The sequence below is a fragment of the Drosophila serrata genome, unplaced genomic scaffold (genome assembly GCF_035046125.1).
Source record: "Drosophila serrata isolate PLE 108 unplaced genomic scaffold, ASM3504612v1 contig_2, whole genome shotgun sequence".
Classification (NCBI taxonomy): domain Eukaryota; kingdom Metazoa; phylum Arthropoda; class Insecta; order Diptera; family Drosophilidae; genus Drosophila; species Drosophila serrata.
In genome coordinates this window covers 296,849-317,434 of record NW_028256900.1, presented here as the reverse complement: position 1 = coordinate 317,434, position 20,586 = coordinate 296,849, and the positions used below count along the sequence as shown (strand labels likewise).

Below are 20,586 nucleotides of genomic sequence, written 5' to 3'. Positions count from 1 at the left end.
GTGGCATGTCCAACATATTCGATCTCATTGTTCCATATACCATATCCGGCTAAGAACTGTTCCTGTCGTTGGGTATATATATTACATACATATATAGATAATTATTAACCATAATGCACAATGTTGCAACAATCGAGAGGCGGCAGGCTGCAACAGAGATGTCTCTCAGCCGCATCTTATGGGTGATCTTATGACTTGGTTAACCGCAATCTGTTGGCAATCTGTTTGCTTCTTGCACAACCAAGAGGTGTACAGAGTGTGTGTGTAATCAAAGATTGAACTCGGTTGCAACTCCTCCTCCTTCCTTGGAGGCTACGTGGGTGTCGGCGCCTTGTTTCTATCGCCACAGTAAATTCAATTTTCAGATCCCTTTTGCAGGCGTGTCAGCCGCCAGTTGTAGTTTATGAAGATTCTTAAGAACTTCAGCAAAACAATGGAAATATTTATTGTACAAGAGGCCTGGCTGTTGCAAAAATACAACAATGCGATTAACTTTTATTGCCACGTTTCCTTGGCTGGCAAATTTCCTATAATTTCCTGAGCCCGAGTCTTTTGTAAATATATTTATGCCACTTGGCCGAGTCTTGGGCCTTGCATTGCTCCAACTTTGGCTACGGATTAACCATTGTAATGTAGTTCAAACAGCGTACATTCACCCATTAACCCACAATTTTGCCGGCGGACAGAGCTTTTCTTCCCCCCTTTTTTCCAGCAGTTTTCCAATTCAAAGGAGACACACCCAGCAACAAGATTGTGTGCCTCCTTTCGTAGCGGAAGATCTATCAAAAGTTTCAGAGCTGACCAGGCTAAAAAATTCGTGCAGCGTTGAGAGTTGGATTATTTATTTAGGCAAAAAAAAAATACAAATAAAATAAATAAAAATATTTTAATGACTTTTATGCAGAGTCGTAGGCCAACACCCTCGCGACAAATGCAGCTAACGGTTGCAAAACGCTTTCGAAAGTTTGCAGCTGCTGCTGCTGCGGTGGATTTTGGCCACAAGACTGAGTCTGAGTTGGTTTACTCGGTTACTTGGTTACTCGGTTAGCTCCACATGACACAATTTGTTAACTAGATTATTATGTAAGGCTCTCTCTCTCGGTCTCTGTCTAATCAAACGACATGCAAGCAGCCGCCTGCCAGCATATGCAAAAATAACAATTAGCCATCATTTTGATGCCAGAAAAAAAGCCACTCCACTCGACTCCACTCGAATCCAATCCAAACCAATTCACTTCACTTGCAGACAACCAGAGATGATAATAACAAACAAAATGATGATAAACAAAACAAAAAACATCAAAGACATGACACACCTCAAATGTTATTTCGATTTCGTGCAGACAGCAATCATAAATAAATATATAGACAAGATCTTGACCAAATTGATCGCTAGGTTCTTGGCTCTTCGGTGCTCACTTTCGGTTCGATATTAAAAGGCAATTCATATATATTTTTCTTACTAGTTTCCATGCCACTTCAATTGCGATTGCAACTCCCCAACGGCGGCGGATGATTAATGGAGCTGAGTCCAAGCTCTCCGCCAAATCTGAATATATATGTATATAACTATGTGGTCTTATGTGGCCCCGCATCTGGGATGGTCTCGCTAATGGCCCACAATTGTGGCAATCGCTGTAATTAGCCAGTATTTCTGCTACAATTGTGTCACTTTTGCAATGGTCTCTGGCTCTGTCACTCGCAATCCGCAACTAATTGTGTCAAGTTCACAGCCGAGCTCCACTGGAGCGGTGATTTTTCTGTATTTCCATGTAGTATCTCTCATGAGGAAACTCTGTCTCGGCCAGCTGGAAATTTATTGGTTTTTTTTAAGGTGGTTTTCCCCCAAGCTCAAGCCCCAACTCGGTTGACATTAAAAAACTGCCAAACGAGTTGTGTGCGTTTACGCATGTTCCGTTTGTGTTTGAATGAATGAAAATTTGTGGCCCGGCAAGCTCATTGAATTGGTCAAAACAAAAAAAAAAAGACTTGTACATGGCACGCGCTGGCCCAGACACGCAGTCTGCCATTGACAACGAAAAAATACGAAAATGTCATCAGAGGTATAAATAATGTGGAAATTATGTGGGGAAAACTTGCAAGTCAAGATGGGAGTTTCTTGTAAATTTTTATATAATTTTCTATTATTACTTGAAGCAGAGTTTTGTAACTTAAAGGAACTTCATCTTTAGAGGAAGTGTTGGTAATATGTTTAACTAAAATTTCCAATATCTTTAGACATCATAAATTACTGAGAAATTAATGTACATTTAATAAGGATTATATATATTTAATTTGGTATATAATAAGCATCCTAGAATGGGCATTTCTCCAAGAGTTCTTCTAAAAGTTAAAACCTATTTAAAACCCCTCTTAATTTTTATTGGCCCCTGTTTGGAAAGAATTAAAATGTTCACTTGAAATCATTTTTATTGGCATCATCTCTTAACAATTTATTTTTAATTCAATGGCCGTAAACAAACATTCGGGTTAACTGAGCTTCAGTTAAAAATTAAACTGCATTCGGTAGCCCCTTTGAGACTGGCCTTTATGGCTTCATTACATCAAGGAATCCGGCCACATAAATTACACATTTCGGAGAACGACGAGTACGAGTCACACTCTGCCCGGGGGCCATTCACATGAGACTCCAACTCCAACTCCGGGCAGCCACTACATCATCGTCCAAGTGTGGCCTTGTCAATGCCGTTTCTTAGAGCCTCTGAGTTTCTGCGGGAATATACATACTCGTACATGTAATAATAATAAAAGCCGCGCATATCTGGTGCAGCCAGCTCGTATGTTATAAACAATTGCGATTGTCTTTCGGTGGCGTTGCATTTTCCGTCAACATTTTTTTCTGCAGTTGCGGCGACGATTTTTTCTCACACAAGACCGATTGACTCAGAGATATAGATATATGGAGTCTGTGAGAGATCCGATCTCCACCCATCTCTCACCCCTTTGGCAATTAATGTTACGATTTCATTTTGTGGATTCTGACAGCGATTTTGAAAGTGCCATTAACACGCGACTTAAACAACTGAATTAACTTAATTAAACGATTATTTGTTTGCTTTACTTTTACTTTCGTTAGATCAATTAGCCTGACCCTGAAATGTGTTAGGTGTTGCTGCTGATCGTAAAATTCCAAGCACTTAAATGCCTAATTATCTCCGATTTAACGGATTTCCCGACGGGGCTGCCAAAAAAAAATATAAATATTTCAAGTTTAAATTTTAAGTTAAAGAGCCTCAGCCAGTTCAAGTTCATTTCAGGCCGACACGCTAAGCAGATCAAGATTGATGGTGTTTGGAAAACTATTAAAACTTTATAGAAAATTGCCTATTAATATAAACGTAAAGCAAAAATGGGTGCGGAGTGTGCGTGTATTAATTTTAAGCCTAGTTTTAATGATTATTATTAGATTTAATGTTTAAAGCTATAGGAATGTTCCCTTTTCTAAATTAAACACTTATTCAATAAAGTTTTAATGAAGTAAGCACGATTGTTATTGGGTTTTCAAAGGTTTAATTTAATATGAAAGGCATTTTTCATTACCTTTTTAGACTCACAATTATTCGGCACACCAGAAGCTGTCACTCCAGCTCCGTGGGAAGCTCTTACCCATCCACACACATCAATACACCCGATTAGCTCTGGTATATCTCGGAATTAAAATATTAGAATCATAATTCTCGAGATCGGCGGCAATCAAGGCAGACATATAGCAATTTGTCGGGCGATTGGAGCACGTTTAATTACAATAGAATTTGCATTCGCGTAAAACAAAGCACACAAGCTGATATAGATATACACATAGCTTATATATAGTGATATAGCTCTGGTATGAATCACTGCTAAAATCGCTGGTAATTGTGAATAAATCGAAATGCATTTCGTGTAAAACGTGTTAAAGAGCATAAAATAAATGCGAAGCACATAGCCGAAGGTCGCCATCGACCAGTGTGGAGAGCAAACCCATTCAAACTGTAATAGTAAAACGAATGTAGTAAAAAAACTATAGTACACACCGCACCGATTCAGGTACGGATTCAAATTTAGATTTTCCCACAGTGTGCCAAACGAACGCGTTTGGGCGTTAACAACTGCCAACTGTTGGTCTGACATTCTAGCCAACTCTTGTTTTTATTGGCCAACGGCGCCGTCGTCGTCATGACATTAAGTTGCCAACAGCGAGTATAAATGCGATCGACTTCTATATTTCATATCCTGTAGATACTTTTAGCGGGGGTTCCGCAAAAATAACACAAATTAAAACAGAAAACAAAACGTGCAACGCCTTTTCGCAGCGGCAGCCTCTTTTGGTTCGGCTTCTGACTTTTCAAACAAATTGCAGTGGCACTTGGCCTTTGCAATCGCAACCTAGAGGTCGACCAATCTACAAAAATATATATATATACATATATATATAGAATTTTATACCAGAAGTGCTTGCTAACGTGTTCTAGATATATCTATATATTAATTATCACTGATAGCAAGACTCTAGTTTACTTAAATAAGGCTTTTCCATAATTTTAACAAAGTAGAGGCAGTGAAAAGGTAATTATTCTATATAAAAATTAACACATTTTCATGCTGCACCTTAAAAAATATACAAAAGAATACATTTTAAGGCTTTATCTCTTTCTTTAGATCAGTAAATTTCCAGAAGCTTCAACGCCTCTTTAATGTAAATAAATAACTTTGTTCTCACGCTTACAGAGGTTTTATTAAAGACAGCCATCTACTAAATCCATATGTAAATTAATATACAATTAAGTTGGACCGGGATAAACTAATAAAAACAACTAAGTGGCTCAATTAAAAACACACTTTAATTATCTTTTTTTATGGTTCTTAGTGGTTAAATCCATCATGAAAAGCGAAAGCAGAACTGATATGAAAATCAAAGTCCGGCTACAAAAAAACAATCTAAAAACGTAAGGTATTGACCTCAAGAAGGCAAAGTTATTAATCAATTAAAAAAGTATTAATTCATAAATTAATTTAGAGTTAAACTAGCAAATTAATAACAAATATAGTAAAGACAGCCCTAATTAAATTAGAATAACAATACCTAACGGGAGAGAGATTCCTAAAAAATATATTAAAAAATAAGGAACCCGTTTACAAATTCATGAAATGTATCCGACTTTAAAGAAACCCCTTCCAAAACCCAACCTTCATACAAAAGCCCGAAAGCAGACTTAATTTTTAACTCAAATATCATTATACTCTCCAAAAGCTTTGAATACTTTTAAGAGTGTATTTCCAGATATAAAAATAAAGCAAACTAAAGTCACATTTGGCGCCAAAGATTTAGTGGACCACCATTGGGTCCTTGAATACCATAATCATATAACATTTATTCAAGAAATTTGGCCACATATCATTCTTGTTTTTGTTTTGTTTTCAATAAATATTCTTTGTAATATGTAAGTTTTGCCTTAATATCTAACAACATTGTGTTGGTTATTATTATTATTATTTAATGTATTTCGAATACAACAAGAATCATAGATATTATTTTTATAACTAATATGGGAAATACTTTGGTGTATGTGTTAGTGTGTGTGTGTGTGTGTGTGAAAGAGAGACATATATTTTATAAATACATTGTAATTATAATCTCTAATTAAATTCTGCTTGGATGTGTTTCTAACTAAAATTAGAACTTTGGACAATACTTGGCATTTTGAACAGGATATTTTTTTTGTGACTTATTTTTCTGTATACTTTTTTTTATTTTACTTTTGGCTGTATTTTTGGTAGATTTTTATTTATATTCTTTGAATGCTGGGTTCTCTTCAGTAGGGATTGTTGCTGCCGGCATTGCGTTTGCGTCCCATGTTGCAGATTTTGAAATGGCAAGGTGACATGTCTAAGGAAATTTTAAAGAAATTAAGAAGATTTATAAAGAGTTTTATGGGTTTTTATACTTGGGGGTTTCATGCAACACTTACATTGTTTACGAACTAATTTTTGTTTGGGAAAGGATCAAAAATAATTACACATGAAAATAAAACAAAAAGGAAAATATAAAATTAGTTATTCATGCCACACAGCTTATGTTTTAATGCTAATTTTAAAAGAGATCAAGGAGCTTGATTTTGATTAGATTATATATATTACTTACATTGCACATTCTTCTTGGTGTTATGCTCCTTGAGCGAGTGTCCTCCTGGCATCATCACCTTCTTGCTGGGCACATTGGTCAGCTCATTGACCACATTGTAGCGCAGCTCATCTCCAGCTCCATTATCGCTGAGCTTGTGCAGCCTGGCCAGCAGACGGGAATTGGTGTCCACAACTCGCTCCTCGCTCTCCTGGGAGACCCCAAAGTCATCATAGTCGGCGGTAAGTAGGAGGTCCCTCAACGATGGCCACTTCCGGCCAAAGGAGGGCAATCGCTGCTGCTGCTGCTGTTGCCTCTGTGAGAGTGGAGAGTCCCGGGTCACAGGTTAAATCAGGATTTCCTTGGTGGTATTTCAGTCTAGTTCTTACCAAGTGTTCACCATAATAGTTGTTGATGTTATTGCCGCTGCTACTGTCCTCATTACCAACTCCCAGCAACTCGCTGAACAACAACTGCGTGTTCCGAGATGGCCGGGGCAGGGCATATCCTGGCCCAATCGCCAATGACAGGAGGACAATGGCAATGGCCCAGTGGACAGCCGAGGAGCAGCCACAAGTGCCATGCGACGATGACAGGGAAACAGGCATTGTACTGCTATAGAAAACACATAAAGGTCAATTTAAAATTTATTAAAAATAAAACTTAGTGCTTATAAATAAAGTATTTTTACACAGTATATGGTTTTCTTAAAAATGAAGAATGTAAACCTATAGAAAACTAAACAAATTAACTAAAAATCAAAAAGATTCTACCCTTGTATGAGTTGTCTTCCTTAATCTTGAATACAACTTAAACTCTTCTCGTCTAGCCGCATGTTTTGTAGTAAATTTTTAAAAGCTTGGAATTATTTTATTAAGCCTAGAAAAATTATATAAAATTTATACACACATCTTTTTTTATACCCTATAAATTTAATTCCAAAAAAAAAAAGCAAATGGGAAACATGTGTAATTTTTAAAGTGTGAACAGCAATTAAGCAGGGGGAAGCACACGTTTCAGACAACCCACCCTTACTTCCACATTTCCCAACTCCTGGCAACCCCTTACTTTTGCTTACGCAAAAGGGTTTCCTATTACAAACAACACAACAAGTTAACAACAAAAAACACACACAAAAAAAAAAGACCAAGAAGGCTGAGAAGGCTAAGCGTAGAAATATGCGTAAATGTTTCAAGAGGGGATCTCGAGGGGTTTCGGGTACTTCAAATAAGTCACGTTGCAGTTGGCAAAACAAGTTCTTGTCCAGCGGAATCTGGGCCATGGGCTCTCCGCCATGTTCCAGTTAAAAGTTTTGGCTTTCCTAATACTTCTTAGTGTTCTAAAAACAGACCAGTGGAGTCTTTGAAGCCATCTCACGGATTCAGGTCACATTGCAATATCATCATTTGATATGCTGCGGGGACAGGCGTAATTGACATTTATGAAATATTAATGCCTAATTAAGCTGAAGAGCCTCTGACGCCAGGAGTGACCGGAATGCTAAAGGTGAGCGGCGAGCTAATTATCAAATAAGGAGTGGGTTTTTTTTAGCTTTTGACTTTTAAAAATTGCAAGTCATTTGGGGTAGTTAGAGAATGATGAATGAAAGGGTTAAGGCTCATTTGCAGAGAATGAAAAGAAAAGGATTTTAAGATAAAGTTAAGTAAGGGTAAAGGGTAACTATTTTAGAGGTACCAGAAAATCATGGAGATTAATGAAGTTAGCTCCTTAGAACAGAGATATATTTATTTATAAGGAATAAGGTGTTCTTAAACATTGTGCTGCCTTGCTCAATATTATGTTTGTCATTTATTATTTTACCCCTAAGAAATCATAAGAATTTATTAATGTTTGAAGTTATAAAATACCCAATCTTATCTACCTTTTTTTAATAACATTAATAAACTGCCTATTTTGCTTTGTTTCTTCTGTGTTCTCTCTTTTTTCTACAATTTAATGGCGCCACGCAGCTGGCAACATTTTATTTCAATTTATTGCAGCTTATTATCTCAGAAATAAACCCAAAAGAAATCCAATTTGTTGTTGCCGACTGATTTTCTTCTATTTTTCAAATATATTCTATATGTTTCCCTGCTGATTGCCGTGCATCATCTCGTGGAGGATCAAGTGCAGGCGATAAACTTTGCCGAGGGATCTGTGACTTACACGCTCCTCATTTTGTTTTCAATGATTGATGTGAGCTGTGTGGTGGCATGCCGTAATCGCACCAAACGCATTTTAATAGCCAAAAAAAAAATTATTTACGATTCGAGGCTACGAGCTGATAATGCATTTGCTAATTTGCGATCCCCCGGGAATCATCTCTATTTTGGTTTCGGAGTCAAGGCCTTGCGCGTACAGGTTTCATTGAACTCGATTTTTCGGGTCTTGAGGTTACGTTTTTATTCCATAAATAACTAGTACTGTATAGGATTTCCCGGGGGAGGAACCAGACCCAGCGCACACCTGTCGAATTTTTATTTGACAGTTTCCCCATGACACGTCCGTTTTTATTAGAAAAATTAGAGTCTGATAAGCGATAAGGAGATGTTAGGGGGTTTACGGGTATCATTATAGGCCTGAATAAATAGCTAATTACCAAACCGAAATCTCTACAATAAAAAACTGCCTAGAACTAGTTTGATTAGGCTACGAGGAGATTTCACTTTAAGGTGACTTTCTAAATTTTCTAGAAACTTTCTCCCTATGAACACGACCACAATTAAATCTTATACAGAACATTTTTGGGAAGGTATAAAAGTTAGGAACCCTGGGCCCTACAATCATATAATTTTTATCAGAAACGTTTTTCGAAAAGTTACTAATGATAAATAATCGAAACTAATAACAGTTTTATTTTGAAAAACCCCAACTTATGCCATAAGCTAAAGAAATCAAGGAATTTAATACGTGCTAATGACAATCCTAGTATTCTAGAACCTTTAAAATGTCATCTTAAAATAATATTATTTCATGCGCACATGTAATCGCCTAATCTATGCTCGCAAAAATTCCAAAATAAATTAAACTAGGCCTGGGGGTCTGACCCAAAATCATCTCGTATCATCTAGGAATACTAAGAATTTATTATAATAATAAAATTGGTTTCTTTTCATTGTGCTTTTATGTGCTTCATGCCATATAAAGTGCGTCATCGGGGCACGTCATAAAATATCGGACCACAACCAACATGAAAAGAGAGTGAGCTACGAGGAGCGCTTTCTTATCACAAACAATAAGTTCAAATCTACTCTGACACGCCCTCTTTTCTTTGCTTCACTGTAAACAAAAGTTATCTCCTTCCGAATCTAAGTTGGAATCCCCCTTCCTCTTCTATTAAATAAAACTACGCAATACTTTCCGATTCACTACGATTCACGAGACTTCTTCTTTGACATTTATTGAAAGTTCGTCCGGTGGCCCTGATAAGACGGCTACATTAATTTCTTCTATGTGGAACATAAAACCTCTCATTGCAATAAATTAAAGCAAAAATCGAGCAATGAAATGACAATTCAGAAAAAAGTCTGCTGATAATTCGGTGCGACAAATTAAAATGTAAAAATATATAATCATTATCTTGGCGCCACTTAGGCGACCCATGAATCGAATTCAATGATTCGATTTTAAATAAGTTAATGTTTAATGATTACTGATAATGGGCTAATTAGTTTGGGCTTTATTAATAGAATTATATGTCAAGATTTGTATTTAATTAGTTAATCCGTTTAAGATTAAAAACTCTAATAATGAATTATTTCAAACGAGTATCAATAATATAGTACATTTTTTAAATGTAATCCTGAAATTAATTCAATTTCAAGAAATACAATAAACTATTTAAAGTGCTTTCTAAACAATTATTTTGTACCATAAATAATTTTATATATAATTTATTAACTAGTATAATTATTATCACAAATTAAAGCTTACATTTTTTCCAAAGAAACGCGCTCCAATTATTTGAAAACTTCTTTTGAAATTCTAGAGAATACAAGTTCTTGACACTTAATCTCTTTGTGATTATGTTAATTCCGGTTAACACTTTCCAACACTGTAACTGTACTTTTTACTGTTTGTGTTAACTGTACTTTTTTACAGTTCCTCTTTTAAAATGTTTTTTTAAATAATTTTCACTTGGTTATATGTTTTTTTGTCGACTCTCCGCCAGGTGAATCTTAACCGTTAGGTGTTACAATGCAGAATAAACGCAAATCCGTTGGCAGCATTTGTTTATATAGGCGCTCGAAGACCCGACGACACCACACACAAAAAAAGGGTATAATTCAACAGGTACAAATAAACAACCGACAAACTGCGACTGCGACGACGACGCTTCGTAGGTGACAGAAGTCAAAGTGTTACTGGCGTGGGCGATGGGGCCAGGGAATGAGGCGTTTTCCACCCACTTTTTGGGGTCAGGTTCTCGCTGGGATTGGGTGTATTTCGTTCGGGTGCTCAAGCACTTGAAATGTGTGTGTATTTCTTTTTGTAATTTAAATTTATTTCTGTTCGCGGGCTGCTAATTTCAGAACAATCAAGTGGACACGCTCACAAGTTCTCGGCTTTCAACAGCGAACTAAACTCTGGGGATCGGTTTGGATCGGATCGATCCCGTCTACTATGTCAATCGAGCCGAGCGGGATCTCAATGGAACTGAATCAAGTCGGTCGTCTTCGGACCGCTCGATCTTCGTGCGTTTTGTCGTGCCACGCTTTTGACAAATCGTCCGATAAAGCCAAGATTTATGATCGGTGCCATATATAGTTAGTAGGTACATATATACACCCTACGGCACTTGTTCTGGGTCATATGGGTTCTCTCGCTTCCCTAATTATTATTCTATTTAATGAATTGGCATCTAGCCTGATCTCTGATCCCAATTTATACTACAATCTAGGCTTTTACACAATCGATAGGTTGGTTCACTGCACTTAGCCAAGGAGCTTTAGTCAAGGCTTTCTACAATCTATGATAATAATAGTCTGAGATTTTTCTACCCACATGATCAATGATCCCCACATCACTTTAGTTTGCTGTGTAGGTCATTAAACTCGCAATGATTTAGCTATAACAAAATAAAGTTTAAAAGTTAATTGGGTCAATGTCGACTGGCAATTTTTTGTCATACACCAGCGGATGTTGAAATACCCGGCGGATATTGCAATCTCATGTATAAAAAAATTAACAATCACATGATACTATTACTTACTATTACTTACAAACTTTGGGTACCTGTAAATAGAACCCATTTGTTGGGAAGCATGTCACAAATCTAAATAAACTTTTGTAGAGTAAACAGAAAGGGGTAAAAATAAATTCGCAGTTTTCGTATAAAAATAGCATGGAAATTTACACTTGTCTATTTCAGAGATAACCCAACCTGATCTTATCTTTTATGCTCACTTAATCATCCTCATATCGTGGCAGATCTGGGGTTTATGAAGAGAAAAAAAACTAGAAGGTACTCTAACTTGGAATACCCTTGCACTTTTCAATTGGATCGATAATTATCCATATACAAAATGGACAATTTTTTCGACCAAAATTAAAGTTTAAATAATTCATAACTTAGTCAAAAAAGCATTATTTTCAATTCGGAAAACGGTTCTGAGCTAGTTTTTAACTGAGTTTAAAGCTTCTGACTAAAATTATTATGCCTCTCAAAGGTATACAAAAGTGACGCAATAGCTGGCCCGTATTAAGTCACACAGAAACCCGAATTAATTGGAGGTATCATGGCATACAGATCTTAGAATTTTTCGGTTTTATAAAGATTATATTTAAACACAATTATGTATTATACAGAATCTCCCCGAAATTATTTCCTAATTTAAATGCGTCTTTTTTTTGACAAAGTCCCCGCAGACAGTAATTAATTTCGTCTAGGAATTATTCCTGATTATTCCGGCACGCCCCGACCTTTTGTCTGAACCGGGAATATCGGTAGGTAGTTCCTCAGCTTATCTCCTCGCCCACGCTTTAGCCGCTGACTTGTGATTAAATTAAATATGTTACATCACCCCGAATTAACGGCGGGGGAGTCGAGTCTCATCGCGGCTCATCATTTGTCCGTCTGAGATTGATAAGAGCTTTCGCGTATCGCTAATAAAGAACTGTATAGCAATTATATCAGTGCTAATTGACACTTATTAGAAGGCTACCAAGTCGCTGAATTGACACTCTATGCCGGAACAGAGCCCAAGCACGTGCCGGACAATTATCAGCCATCACGCGACTGCATGACTTTCATTAGGTTATTTTAGTTAATTTATTGGGTATTGAGTCAGCCGTTTTTTCTCACAACATTCATAACAATGCACATTCGGGATTTTGAATTAGCGCCACCACAAGTGCACCTTAGTGTTTTACAACACTGTGTAGAAAGTAGAGATAGTAACTTATGTCCTATGCCCACTTTATTTTATTAAGTTCTTTTAAAACAAGAGTAAGAAGAAAACACCTATATACAAATTTTATGAAATTTAATGATAATTCAATAACATTTATTATGGGACGTTTTAGAAGTTTAATTATAATTTTCAAATATTCAAATAAGAACTCGATTTGCCTCCGCCAACAGTGTGTACAATGCATTTGGCTCCAAAATATGGGTAAACTGGCGCTGCTACCTCCTGGTCACACTGTATAAGCGCCCGTTGATCTGTGGGGGGGCGACGAAAAATAAAAATAATAGGAACCATGTCGACGCTGCAACTGGAATTTTCACAGGCCATGGCCGATTTTAAGAAAATGTTCCCGGACATCGACAGAGAAGTGATTGAGGCCATCCTGCGCGCCAACTTGGGAGCCGTGGACCAGACAATTGACGCCCTGCTAGCCATGTCAATTGACAATCAGGTGAGCCCTTGTGTATACTAATATGCGCTTTACTAACAGCTAACCCAACGCTAATGAATGCCACTAACCAAATTGCACGCCGCAGAACGAGAAACTGCGCAATGAACTGGATGCTAATGTCTCGCCCCAGCAGAGCCTCATCAACCTGAACGACTCGGACAAAGACCTGCGTCGCACGGGCCAGCTGGTGGATACCACTGATGGCGGCGGCGCGGAGACAGGAGGAGCTACTGCTGCTGCTGCTGTGGGTGCAGTGGCCCCGAGCCTGCTGAGCACCACAGCCGGCGCCTCGCCAAATCACCACAATACGGGTGCCTCGCCCAAACAGCGCCCGCTGGGATCAGCCAGCAAGGTAAACAGCCAGAATAATACGCCCACAAAGCAGCGCACAAATCGCCGCTGGAATCCGCCGATACTGGGCCCATTGCCAGCTGGCTTTCTGCGCATCACCCCAGCTCCCGGGCAGCAGGATTTCGAGTTGCCGGACGAACAGTTCGCCTTGATGCTGCAGAATGAGGAGTTTATGAACCAGCTGCGCTGGAATCAGGACTTTATGAACGCCCTGGAGAAGGAGCAAAGCGGCAAGGCCAAGGGCGAGGACGATGCCAACTTCCAGGAGCGGCTCAAGAACATGGGCAAGATGTCGCGCAAGAAGTTCCTGCAAATGGCAAGGGTCTTTACCTGGCAGCGCAACAAAAAGGTGACTACGGCCAAGCAGATTGACTCCTTGCCGCTCCGTGAAGAGCCCAGCGACGACGAGGATCATCATCATCACCACCAGCAGCAACAGCAGCAGCAGCAGGCAAGCCAGCAGCAGCAGTCCAGCAGCCAACAGCAGGGCCAACTACAGCTACGCAAGTGAAACTACGGATGCGGGTCCGGCGCTGCTTTGTTATCTTATCTCAACGGCCATAACGTGACGATCACGTGCGCTAGTAATCTCTGCTAAGACGAACCCAAGTAATCTCTCCACGCAAAGAACGAAATCTCCCAACCCAATCTCAAAGCGAAATGATTGTATTACCGTATAGTTTTAACCTTAAGTGCAATTTCTAAACCTCCCGTGCAATATTCCCAACCCTTGTATTTTTTAATTACGTTTTTTTGTATACGTTTAATTGTTTTTTTGTTCACCTTTCGTTGTTGCCAAATTAGCGTAGATTAAGTTTTATCCATAACAAACACAAAAGTTCGACTGATTATAGAAAGCATCACACACTCGTTTTATCGGAATCTGTATCGAAAAATGGGGAAATCACCCCCTCAAGTAGAAGAGCACTTAGCTTACCCCAAACCTAGTCATAAAGCGAAACTAAAGCCCTTTATTGTACAGTAATCCCCATCGCGACTTCTTAAACTTCTTAAAATCAAGCTGGCAACATCTACTATATACATGCATTATAATGATTATTATTATTATTGTATACCCGCGAATCTCAGAACCTTTACGCATATACCATATCAGCTGCAGTTTTACTCTTGAATCCACTAAACTCCGAATCGAACCTACGGCAGATCTTACCAGTGAATGAATATGCGTGCTATAAACTAGCAAAATATTATTATATTATAATTATAAAAGGCGGCTATATTTGATTGTAATTGTATGTAAAAATATTTGAATAACAAAACTTATATAAACTATTCCAAGTATCAAATACAGATATTTCAAAACTCAAAAAGAATCTGTTTTTAAATTGGAAAAAAGTTGGAAACGTTTTGATATATTTTTAGATTTAAAATCGAAGCCTTTCAAATTGTTTTTTAATCCCCCAAAGAATGTATACTCAGCTTACATGAATTTATTTAATTTTTATTTTGTTTTTGCATTTCCTTTTTAATTTTTTATAAACATAATACATTTATTAATAATTAAAAGATGTTCGAACTGGATTGACCCACTTTACTGCAGCTTCACGATAAGCCCCCTAAAAAGAATACTGTGATATTCGTATCCTTTCCCGGAGAAGATCCTGAGGAAGCAGAAAGTAGGCTAAACGAGTTCGAAAAAATGGTTTTTCAATTACATTTTTCACACGCTCATATTATTACATTATTATGTTATTGTAACGGTTGTTTGTTTTGTTTTATTATGTTCAAAAATGATTTGTATTCTTTATCATATATTTTTAATATATACGCTTGGGCTTAGGTTTTAATCTTTATTTAGTTTTAATGTTGGTTGTTGGCTGTGTTTAGACTTTGATTTAAGGGCATATTGGTTACTACTCGTACGCGAAGTTTATATGCAATGTTTATTTATGAAATATTTTTGTTTTCTTGTAAATTTACTTCGATTTTTATTCTTTTTTGGGATTGACGCGACAGTTTTTTGTTTCTTAAGTATAAATATACTAGAATTTGTGGCTGTCAGTTGTTGATTTTAACCTCGGAAGCGGAAGTTGCAATTGCATTCCTACTCTCTTTCTCCCACTTCCGTCTCTCTAATTTCCGTTTCCGCCTTTTGCATTTTTTTTCGCTCTCTCTGAGAGCACGCCGGAGTGTAAGTGTTAATGGGTATGTGTGTGTGTGGGATGTGGCATGTATGTGTGTGAGTGTGCTGTCAATTGATCGTGTGTGTTATTTTAAACAATTACTTGTAAATTTGTTTTAAACTAATTACTAAATGGGCTCATCATTACTTCTGGTTTGTTTGCAACATTTTGACATCATTTGCATACAATATTTTTATAAAATATGTTCCTCATTCATGATTTCCTTTCTCGATTCTCGATTTTATTTTAGCTTTCTTGTGGAATTTCCTCGTGTTTCATTTCTTTCTTTGTTAGGCAATACAATTTAGGTTTTTAGCTTAATTTGATTTTCATTTGTTGTGTGTTTTGCGGTCTATTTAAAGATATATTTGTTGGGTTTTCGTGTTCAGTATTATAGTAAGTTTTGTATAGGGTGTGTGTAAAGAGAGTGTATATAATCGAAAAGAAGAATCAATAAATACGAATGTTTTTAGTTGACGAATGTTGTTTCACTTGATGCATCATAATTTAAAAAACGGCTCAAAAACGAACGACAAATATATTTAAATATGTATAGTATATATCATAATAATTCCCCATATATATGTATGTAGGCATTAATGGTTAATCATCAGAGAAAAATAGTACAATCATAATAGTAATAATAATAAGTAGTAAATGGTAATAATTACAAAAAACTTGTTGAAACAGTTAAAGAACATTGTCAGCTTTTAGTTTTAGTAGTAGTTTTTAGCTTTTTCTTGTTTGTATATGTAAGTAGATTGGGTTATTCGGTTCAAAAACGTATCGAAACGAAACGAGAAACGGAAACAAAAAATAATTAAAAATCTCTTTTGCTTTAAACTTTACTCTTAAATTTCTCCCCCTCTAAAATCTGCTCCGTTTCGGTTATCGGTTTTATGTTTTCTGTTTTCTGTTTTTAGTTTTCTTTTGTTTTGTTTTGGAAGTCTTATAGCAGAACACATAGGGACTTTTTCGGTTTCTTCTGTTTCTTTTCTGGCGACTTCTTGTTGATCTGCCTGACCAGGTCATAGAAAATATCGTTCACATTCACTTTGGCTTTGGCTGACGTCTCCATGAAGGCGCAGTTGAATTGGGTGGCCAGGCTCTTGCCCAGCTCCTTACCGACGACGCGCTCCTCCTCCAGATCGCACTTGTTGCCCACCAGCACCATCGGCACATCGTCCGTATCCTTGACGCGCAGTATCTGCTCCCGCAAGTCCTGCAGATCATTGAAGGTCGATTGCGCCGTTATGGAGTAGACCAGGACGAAGCCCTGTCCGTTCTTCATGTAGAGATCCCGCATGGCCGTAAACTGCTCCGTGCCCGCCGTATCCAGAATCTCCAGCATGCATTGCTGACCATCCACTTCCACCTGCTTACGGTAACTGTCCTCGATGGTAGGATCGTACTTCTCCACGAAGATGCATTGGACAAACTGGACTGTTAGCGCCGATTTGCCAACGCCACCGCTGCCCAGCACCACGATTTTGTACTCACGCATGGTTTCTCTTCTATCTTTTAATGGTCAATAGCCCAAAATGCAGGTAGGTTTTTCAGGTGGGTTTCTCTCCTCACAAAGTCACAAGTCTCCGCGAGTTGTTTTTGTTGTTGTTGTTGTTGCTGTTTTTTTCCGTTGTGTTGTTTTGTGTTGTGCAGAATTTGTTTCTCCTTATCTCCTCTCTCCACTCTCTCCAAAAAATCACTAGTTTAGGCGTTGTTCGGCGATTGCTTTTCGGTTGCAGTTTCGTGTGGTTCTTTTAGAACGTTTTTCTCCTTGTTCTTTTCCCTTTTTTGTTATTTAATTTTATATATATTTAAAGTAAGTTTGTTGCTCTTGTTGTTGCTGTTGATAACCTTTGTGCCGTGTACGGGGGTGTGTGTGCTCGTGTTGATGTGGAGTGTGTGTGAGTGTCGGTGTCGGTGTTTGTGCCTCTCCCTCGCTCGTCCTCTCTCGCTCGCTCTTTCCGCCGAGGTGCGTGTGTTCGTTCAATTGTTGCTTTCAGCCCAGCGGCGATAAAAGAAGTCTCCTGTTCCCTGTTCCGCTCCGGTCACTGTTACCGAGGGCGCACTGTTGGATAGATAAGCGAAAAGAAAACACTTTTTAGTTGGAAAATTCTTTGAGATCATCGGGTTTTTGATTGGTGTGCGTTTTTTTTTTGTATGCTGAGAACTGACTCTGCACTCCCTCTTTTCTTCGCTTCTTCGTAAACTCGCCCTCTCTGTCGCTCTCGTTCGCTCTCTATCTTATGATTCATTTACAGGGTTACCAGGCGGCGCACTTGAAACGCATTTAGACTTGCAATGCTCATAATGCAATGCTCTCGAATCACTGTTGTTATTTTATTAATTAAAAACCACTCCTAGACACAAATTGACGGTTTGTGTGTATTCAACAAAGGGGCAGAACAGCGGCAAGGAAACAAATTCACGCCATGCACCCGCATGTCAGCAGGGCAACTCTATGCGGAGTGTGGAGCGGAGTTTTACCTTTGTTTCGCACTCGCTGCGGCTGCCTGATTAGCGGTTGTGCCGTTACGCGCTGCTTTTCGTGGCCCTTCACCTGTCGGCACTCGCGAATTGTTGCACTTTTGATTGATAACGCCGTAAATGCGGAGCAAATAGACAACTTTTTTCGCCCACAACTACCGAGTGTGACCGCGTTTTGACTGTGGAAAAATGTACTAAACAAAACATCCAAGTATCGATAGTCATCGATTGTTGCACAGTGTGACCATATTCGCATTTTGAATTGTATTTGTTGTTAAATTTGAAATACTTTTAAATTAATTGATTCCTCTTTTCAATTTTATAAGAAAAATAATTAATTAATTAAATTTGAAACAATTTTCCGTGTCAATTCCACAGCTCCAGCGTGTTCTTGATTTAATCAATGCGTACATATAAACTATATTTAGTGAAACAACAAAAGTGAGAGTATCTAACTAAAATTTCGTACAAAATTCAGCTTGTGGGCGGATCTCAGCGTATCTTGGTGACCATTCCGGCGGCAATGGTGACGCCCGCCACCCGCAGCATCACTCGTCCCAGCTCCTTAAAGTCGGCGTATCGCTCGATGCAGATTGGCCGACTTGTCTCCAGCTCCACGAGGGCACAGGAGTTGTTCCCCAGGCAGCGTGGCTTCTTCTTCACCACCTCGCCGGTGCTCTTGTGGATCGAGGCCGTCAGCTTGCACACCACGGCGGGTTCAATCAGGGATTGATGGTGAAGGAGCACAGGAAAGCCCATAGTAATGGGCACCTTCACGTTGAACACAATGATGCGTGCCTGGAAGCGTGTGGTCACCGGAATAGGGGTCTGGGGATCGCAGATGATGCAGCCAACGGTCACGTTGTTGATGTCCAACGCAGGCAGAGTCACCGAGACCTGATCGCCGGCAAAGACACTCGTCTGGGGGAACTCGTCCATAGTCATTGACTTGACCTGTGCCTGCTCCCGGCTGGCACCTACCAGAACCTTGTCGTTGAGGCACAGCACTCCCGTCTCCACTCGTCCAGAAATGCAGAAGCCAGAGCCGGTGCCTTTGTAAATGTCCGAAACGGACATGCGCATAGGCTTGTCAATGGCACGTTCGGGGATCTTGAAGTTCTCGATGACATCCAACAGATGGGGTCCACTGTACCAGCTGGTCAAGGCGGATTCCTGCGCCTGCTTTGTAAGATTTTCGCCAGTCAGCCCCGAGCAGGGTGTGAAGGTCACATCGGACTCCTTGAAGCCCGCCTGCTTAAGGAAAGCCTTGAGCTTGGTCACAATCTCGTTGAAACGCTCCTGAGACCAGCCGACGGTGTCCAGTTTATTGATAACCACGCCCAGTTGGTTCACTCCCAGCGAACGCACCAGGATGGCATGCTCCCGCGTCTGTCCGCCGAGTTCAAAGCCAGATTCAAACTCTCCCCGGGTGGCATCCACCACGAGGAGCGCAACATCTGCTTGCGTGGCGCCGGAAATCATGTTCGGTATGAAGTCCTTGTGGCCCGGAGCGTCCAGCAGGGTGACAATCTTGGTCTTGGTCTCGATGCGGGACTGGCCCACGTCCATGGTGATGCCGCGGGCCCGCTCCTCACCCGTCTCATCCAGCACCCAGGCGTACATGAAGCTCTGTTTGCCCAGCTTCTTCGACTCCTGCTCATGCTTGTGCATTACACGCTGCGACACGTTCCCGGTGTCGTATAGAAGGTGGCCCATTAGGGTGCTCTTCCCGGCGTCGACGTGGCCGATGACAATCATGTGGATGTGGCTCTTTTGGTCGGCGCGCTCCTTCTCGTACAACTGTCTGGCGTTGCGCAGTGCCTGTTCCTTGGAGACCTTGAACAGAGAAGCGGAGCTCCGGGAGAGATCGCAGTCGCTGTTGATGTCAACGGGTGTGTTGCGGCCAGAGACTACAGGCGAGGAGGGAACCTTGGGCGAGGCTATCTCGAAACCTCGGCGCGGCTCCTTCAGACTAATCTTCGGCGGTGGCGTTGGTGCCGTCTTTGAGGTCTTGGCGATCAGCGGAGCGACGGCGGTAGCGGCAGCCTTGGCCCGACTTGTGGTGGGCTTCTTTTGGGTCTCCTCGTTTAGGATCTCGTCCAGGATCTTCTGCATGTTATAGTCAAACTTCATGGAGGTCTCCACAATACGGCGCTCGGACACGGCGTCGCCGACCACGCTGCGCACCTCGTCCACGCAGGAACTTAACTTGGCCTGCTCGATATCGTCCAGTTGCGGCATCTGGAAGCTCTCGGAATCACGTCGGGCTTTCTCGAAGGCGTTGTCCTCGTCCTCGTCGTCGTCGTCTTCCTCCTGAATATCCTTGTTCTTGCTGATGAAGGCCGAGATGCTCTGCTGGCCACGGGCACGATCGTAGAGCCACTGCTGCGCATCCGTGGGCGAGATGCAGTGCTCGTCCTCCACCGAGTGGCCATAGATATCGTCATACCCATCGTACTCGTCGTTGTAGTCCATCGTGCGCACTATTCGGTGGCGCGACATCTTTATGGGACTGTTTATTTCACAATTTACGGAAAATTAGAAGTTCAACGAGAGAAAGAAGAAAATAATAGTGCGTGCTGGTGTGACCGTCCAATGTGCCCGCCGTCTATAAAGTCG

General features: G+C 40.0%; 4 protein-coding genes across 8 annotated transcripts; 1 reads left to right on the top strand and 3 right to left on the bottom strand.

The window, feature by feature from the left end:
- Positions 1 to 5,310: 5,310 nt before the first annotated feature.
- CNMa (CNMamide) lies at positions 5,311 to 10,779 on the bottom strand. Of its 2 annotated transcripts, none has more exons than XM_020944423.2 (4): positions 10,055 to 10,779; positions 6,511 to 6,736; positions 6,143 to 6,437; positions 5,311 to 5,887 (listed from the first exon to the last, which is right to left on the bottom strand). In XM_020944423.2, the coding sequence occupies exons 2-4, from the start codon at positions 6,727 to 6,729 to the stop codon at positions 5,814 to 5,816; spliced, it is 588 nt and encodes a 195-aa protein (XP_020800082.2). In that variant the 5' UTR covers positions 6,730 to 6,736; positions 10,055 to 10,779; the 3' UTR covers positions 5,311 to 5,813. The 2 variants fall into 2 exon arrangements, with proteins under 2 accessions (XP_020800082.2, XP_086682698.1); XM_086826572.1 differs by having other exon boundaries at positions 6,511 to 6,733.
- Positions 10,780 to 12,610: 1,831 nt separating this feature from the next.
- LOC110177579 (CUE domain-containing protein 1) lies at positions 12,611 to 14,664 on the top strand. 3 transcript variants are annotated; one of them, XM_020944360.2, is made up of 2 exons: positions 12,611 to 12,982; positions 13,116 to 14,664. In XM_020944360.2, exons 1-2 carry the CDS (start codon positions 12,824 to 12,826, stop codon positions 13,842 to 13,844), a joined length of 888 nt encoding a protein of 295 aa, XP_020800019.2. In that variant the 5' UTR covers positions 12,611 to 12,823; the 3' UTR covers positions 13,845 to 14,664. The 3 variants fall into 3 exon arrangements, with proteins under 3 accessions (XP_020800019.2, XP_020800018.2, XP_020800017.2); XM_020944359.2 differs by having other exon boundaries at positions 13,113 to 14,664; XM_020944358.2 differs by having other exon boundaries at positions 13,068 to 14,664.
- A 115-nt stretch (positions 14,665 to 14,779) lies between these two features.
- Positions 14,780 to 18,172, bottom strand: Rap1 (RAS oncogene family member Rap1). Of its 2 annotated transcripts, none has more exons than XM_020944424.2 (2): positions 17,968 to 18,172; positions 14,780 to 17,548 (listed from the first exon to the last, which is right to left on the bottom strand). In XM_020944424.2, exon 2 carries the CDS (start codon positions 16,979 to 16,981, stop codon positions 16,427 to 16,429), a length of 555 nt encoding a protein of 184 aa, XP_020800083.1. In that variant the 5' UTR covers positions 16,982 to 17,548; positions 17,968 to 18,172; the 3' UTR covers positions 14,780 to 16,426. The 2 variants fall into 2 exon arrangements, with proteins under 2 accessions (XP_020800083.1, XP_086682525.1); XM_086826399.1 differs by having other exon boundaries at positions 17,656 to 18,148.
- A 152-nt stretch (positions 18,173 to 18,324) lies between these two features.
- On the bottom strand, positions 18,325 to 20,585 carry HBS1 (translation elongation factor EF-1alpha (GTPase) HBS1). Its single transcript, XM_020944309.2, has one exon. It carries the CDS (start codon positions 20,467 to 20,469, stop codon positions 18,460 to 18,462), a length of 2,010 nt encoding a protein of 669 aa, XP_020799968.2. The 5' UTR covers positions 20,470 to 20,585; the 3' UTR covers positions 18,325 to 18,459.
- Position 20,586: the final 1 nt, after the last annotated feature.

Coding starts and splice junctions, on each gene's coding strand:
- CNMa (XM_020944423.2), bottom strand. CDS start 6,729: ATGCCTGTTTCCCTGTCATCGTCGCATGGCACTTGTGGCTGCTCCTCG. Junction 6,438..6,510: donor ACTATTATGGTGAACACTTG/GTAAGAACTAGA, acceptor CCACTCTCACAG/AGGCAACAGCAGCAGCAGCA. Junction 5,888..6,142: donor CACCAAGAAGAATGTGCAAT/GTAAGTAATATA, acceptor AAATTTCCTTAG/ACATGTCACCTTGCCATTTC.
- Rap1 (XM_020944424.2), bottom strand. CDS start 16,981: ATGCGTGAGTACAAAATCGTGGTGCTGGGCAGCGGTGGCGTTGGCAAA.
- LOC110177579 (XM_020944358.2), top strand. CDS start 12,824: ATGTCGACGCTGCAACTGGAATTTTCACAGGCCATGGCCGATTTTAAG. Junction 12,983..13,067: donor CCATGTCAATTGACAATCAG/GTGAGCCCTTGT, acceptor TGCACGCCGCAG/AACGAGAAACTGCGCAATGA.
- HBS1 (XM_020944309.2), bottom strand. CDS start 20,469: ATGTCGCGCCACCGAATAGTGCGCACGATGGACTACAACGACGAGTAC.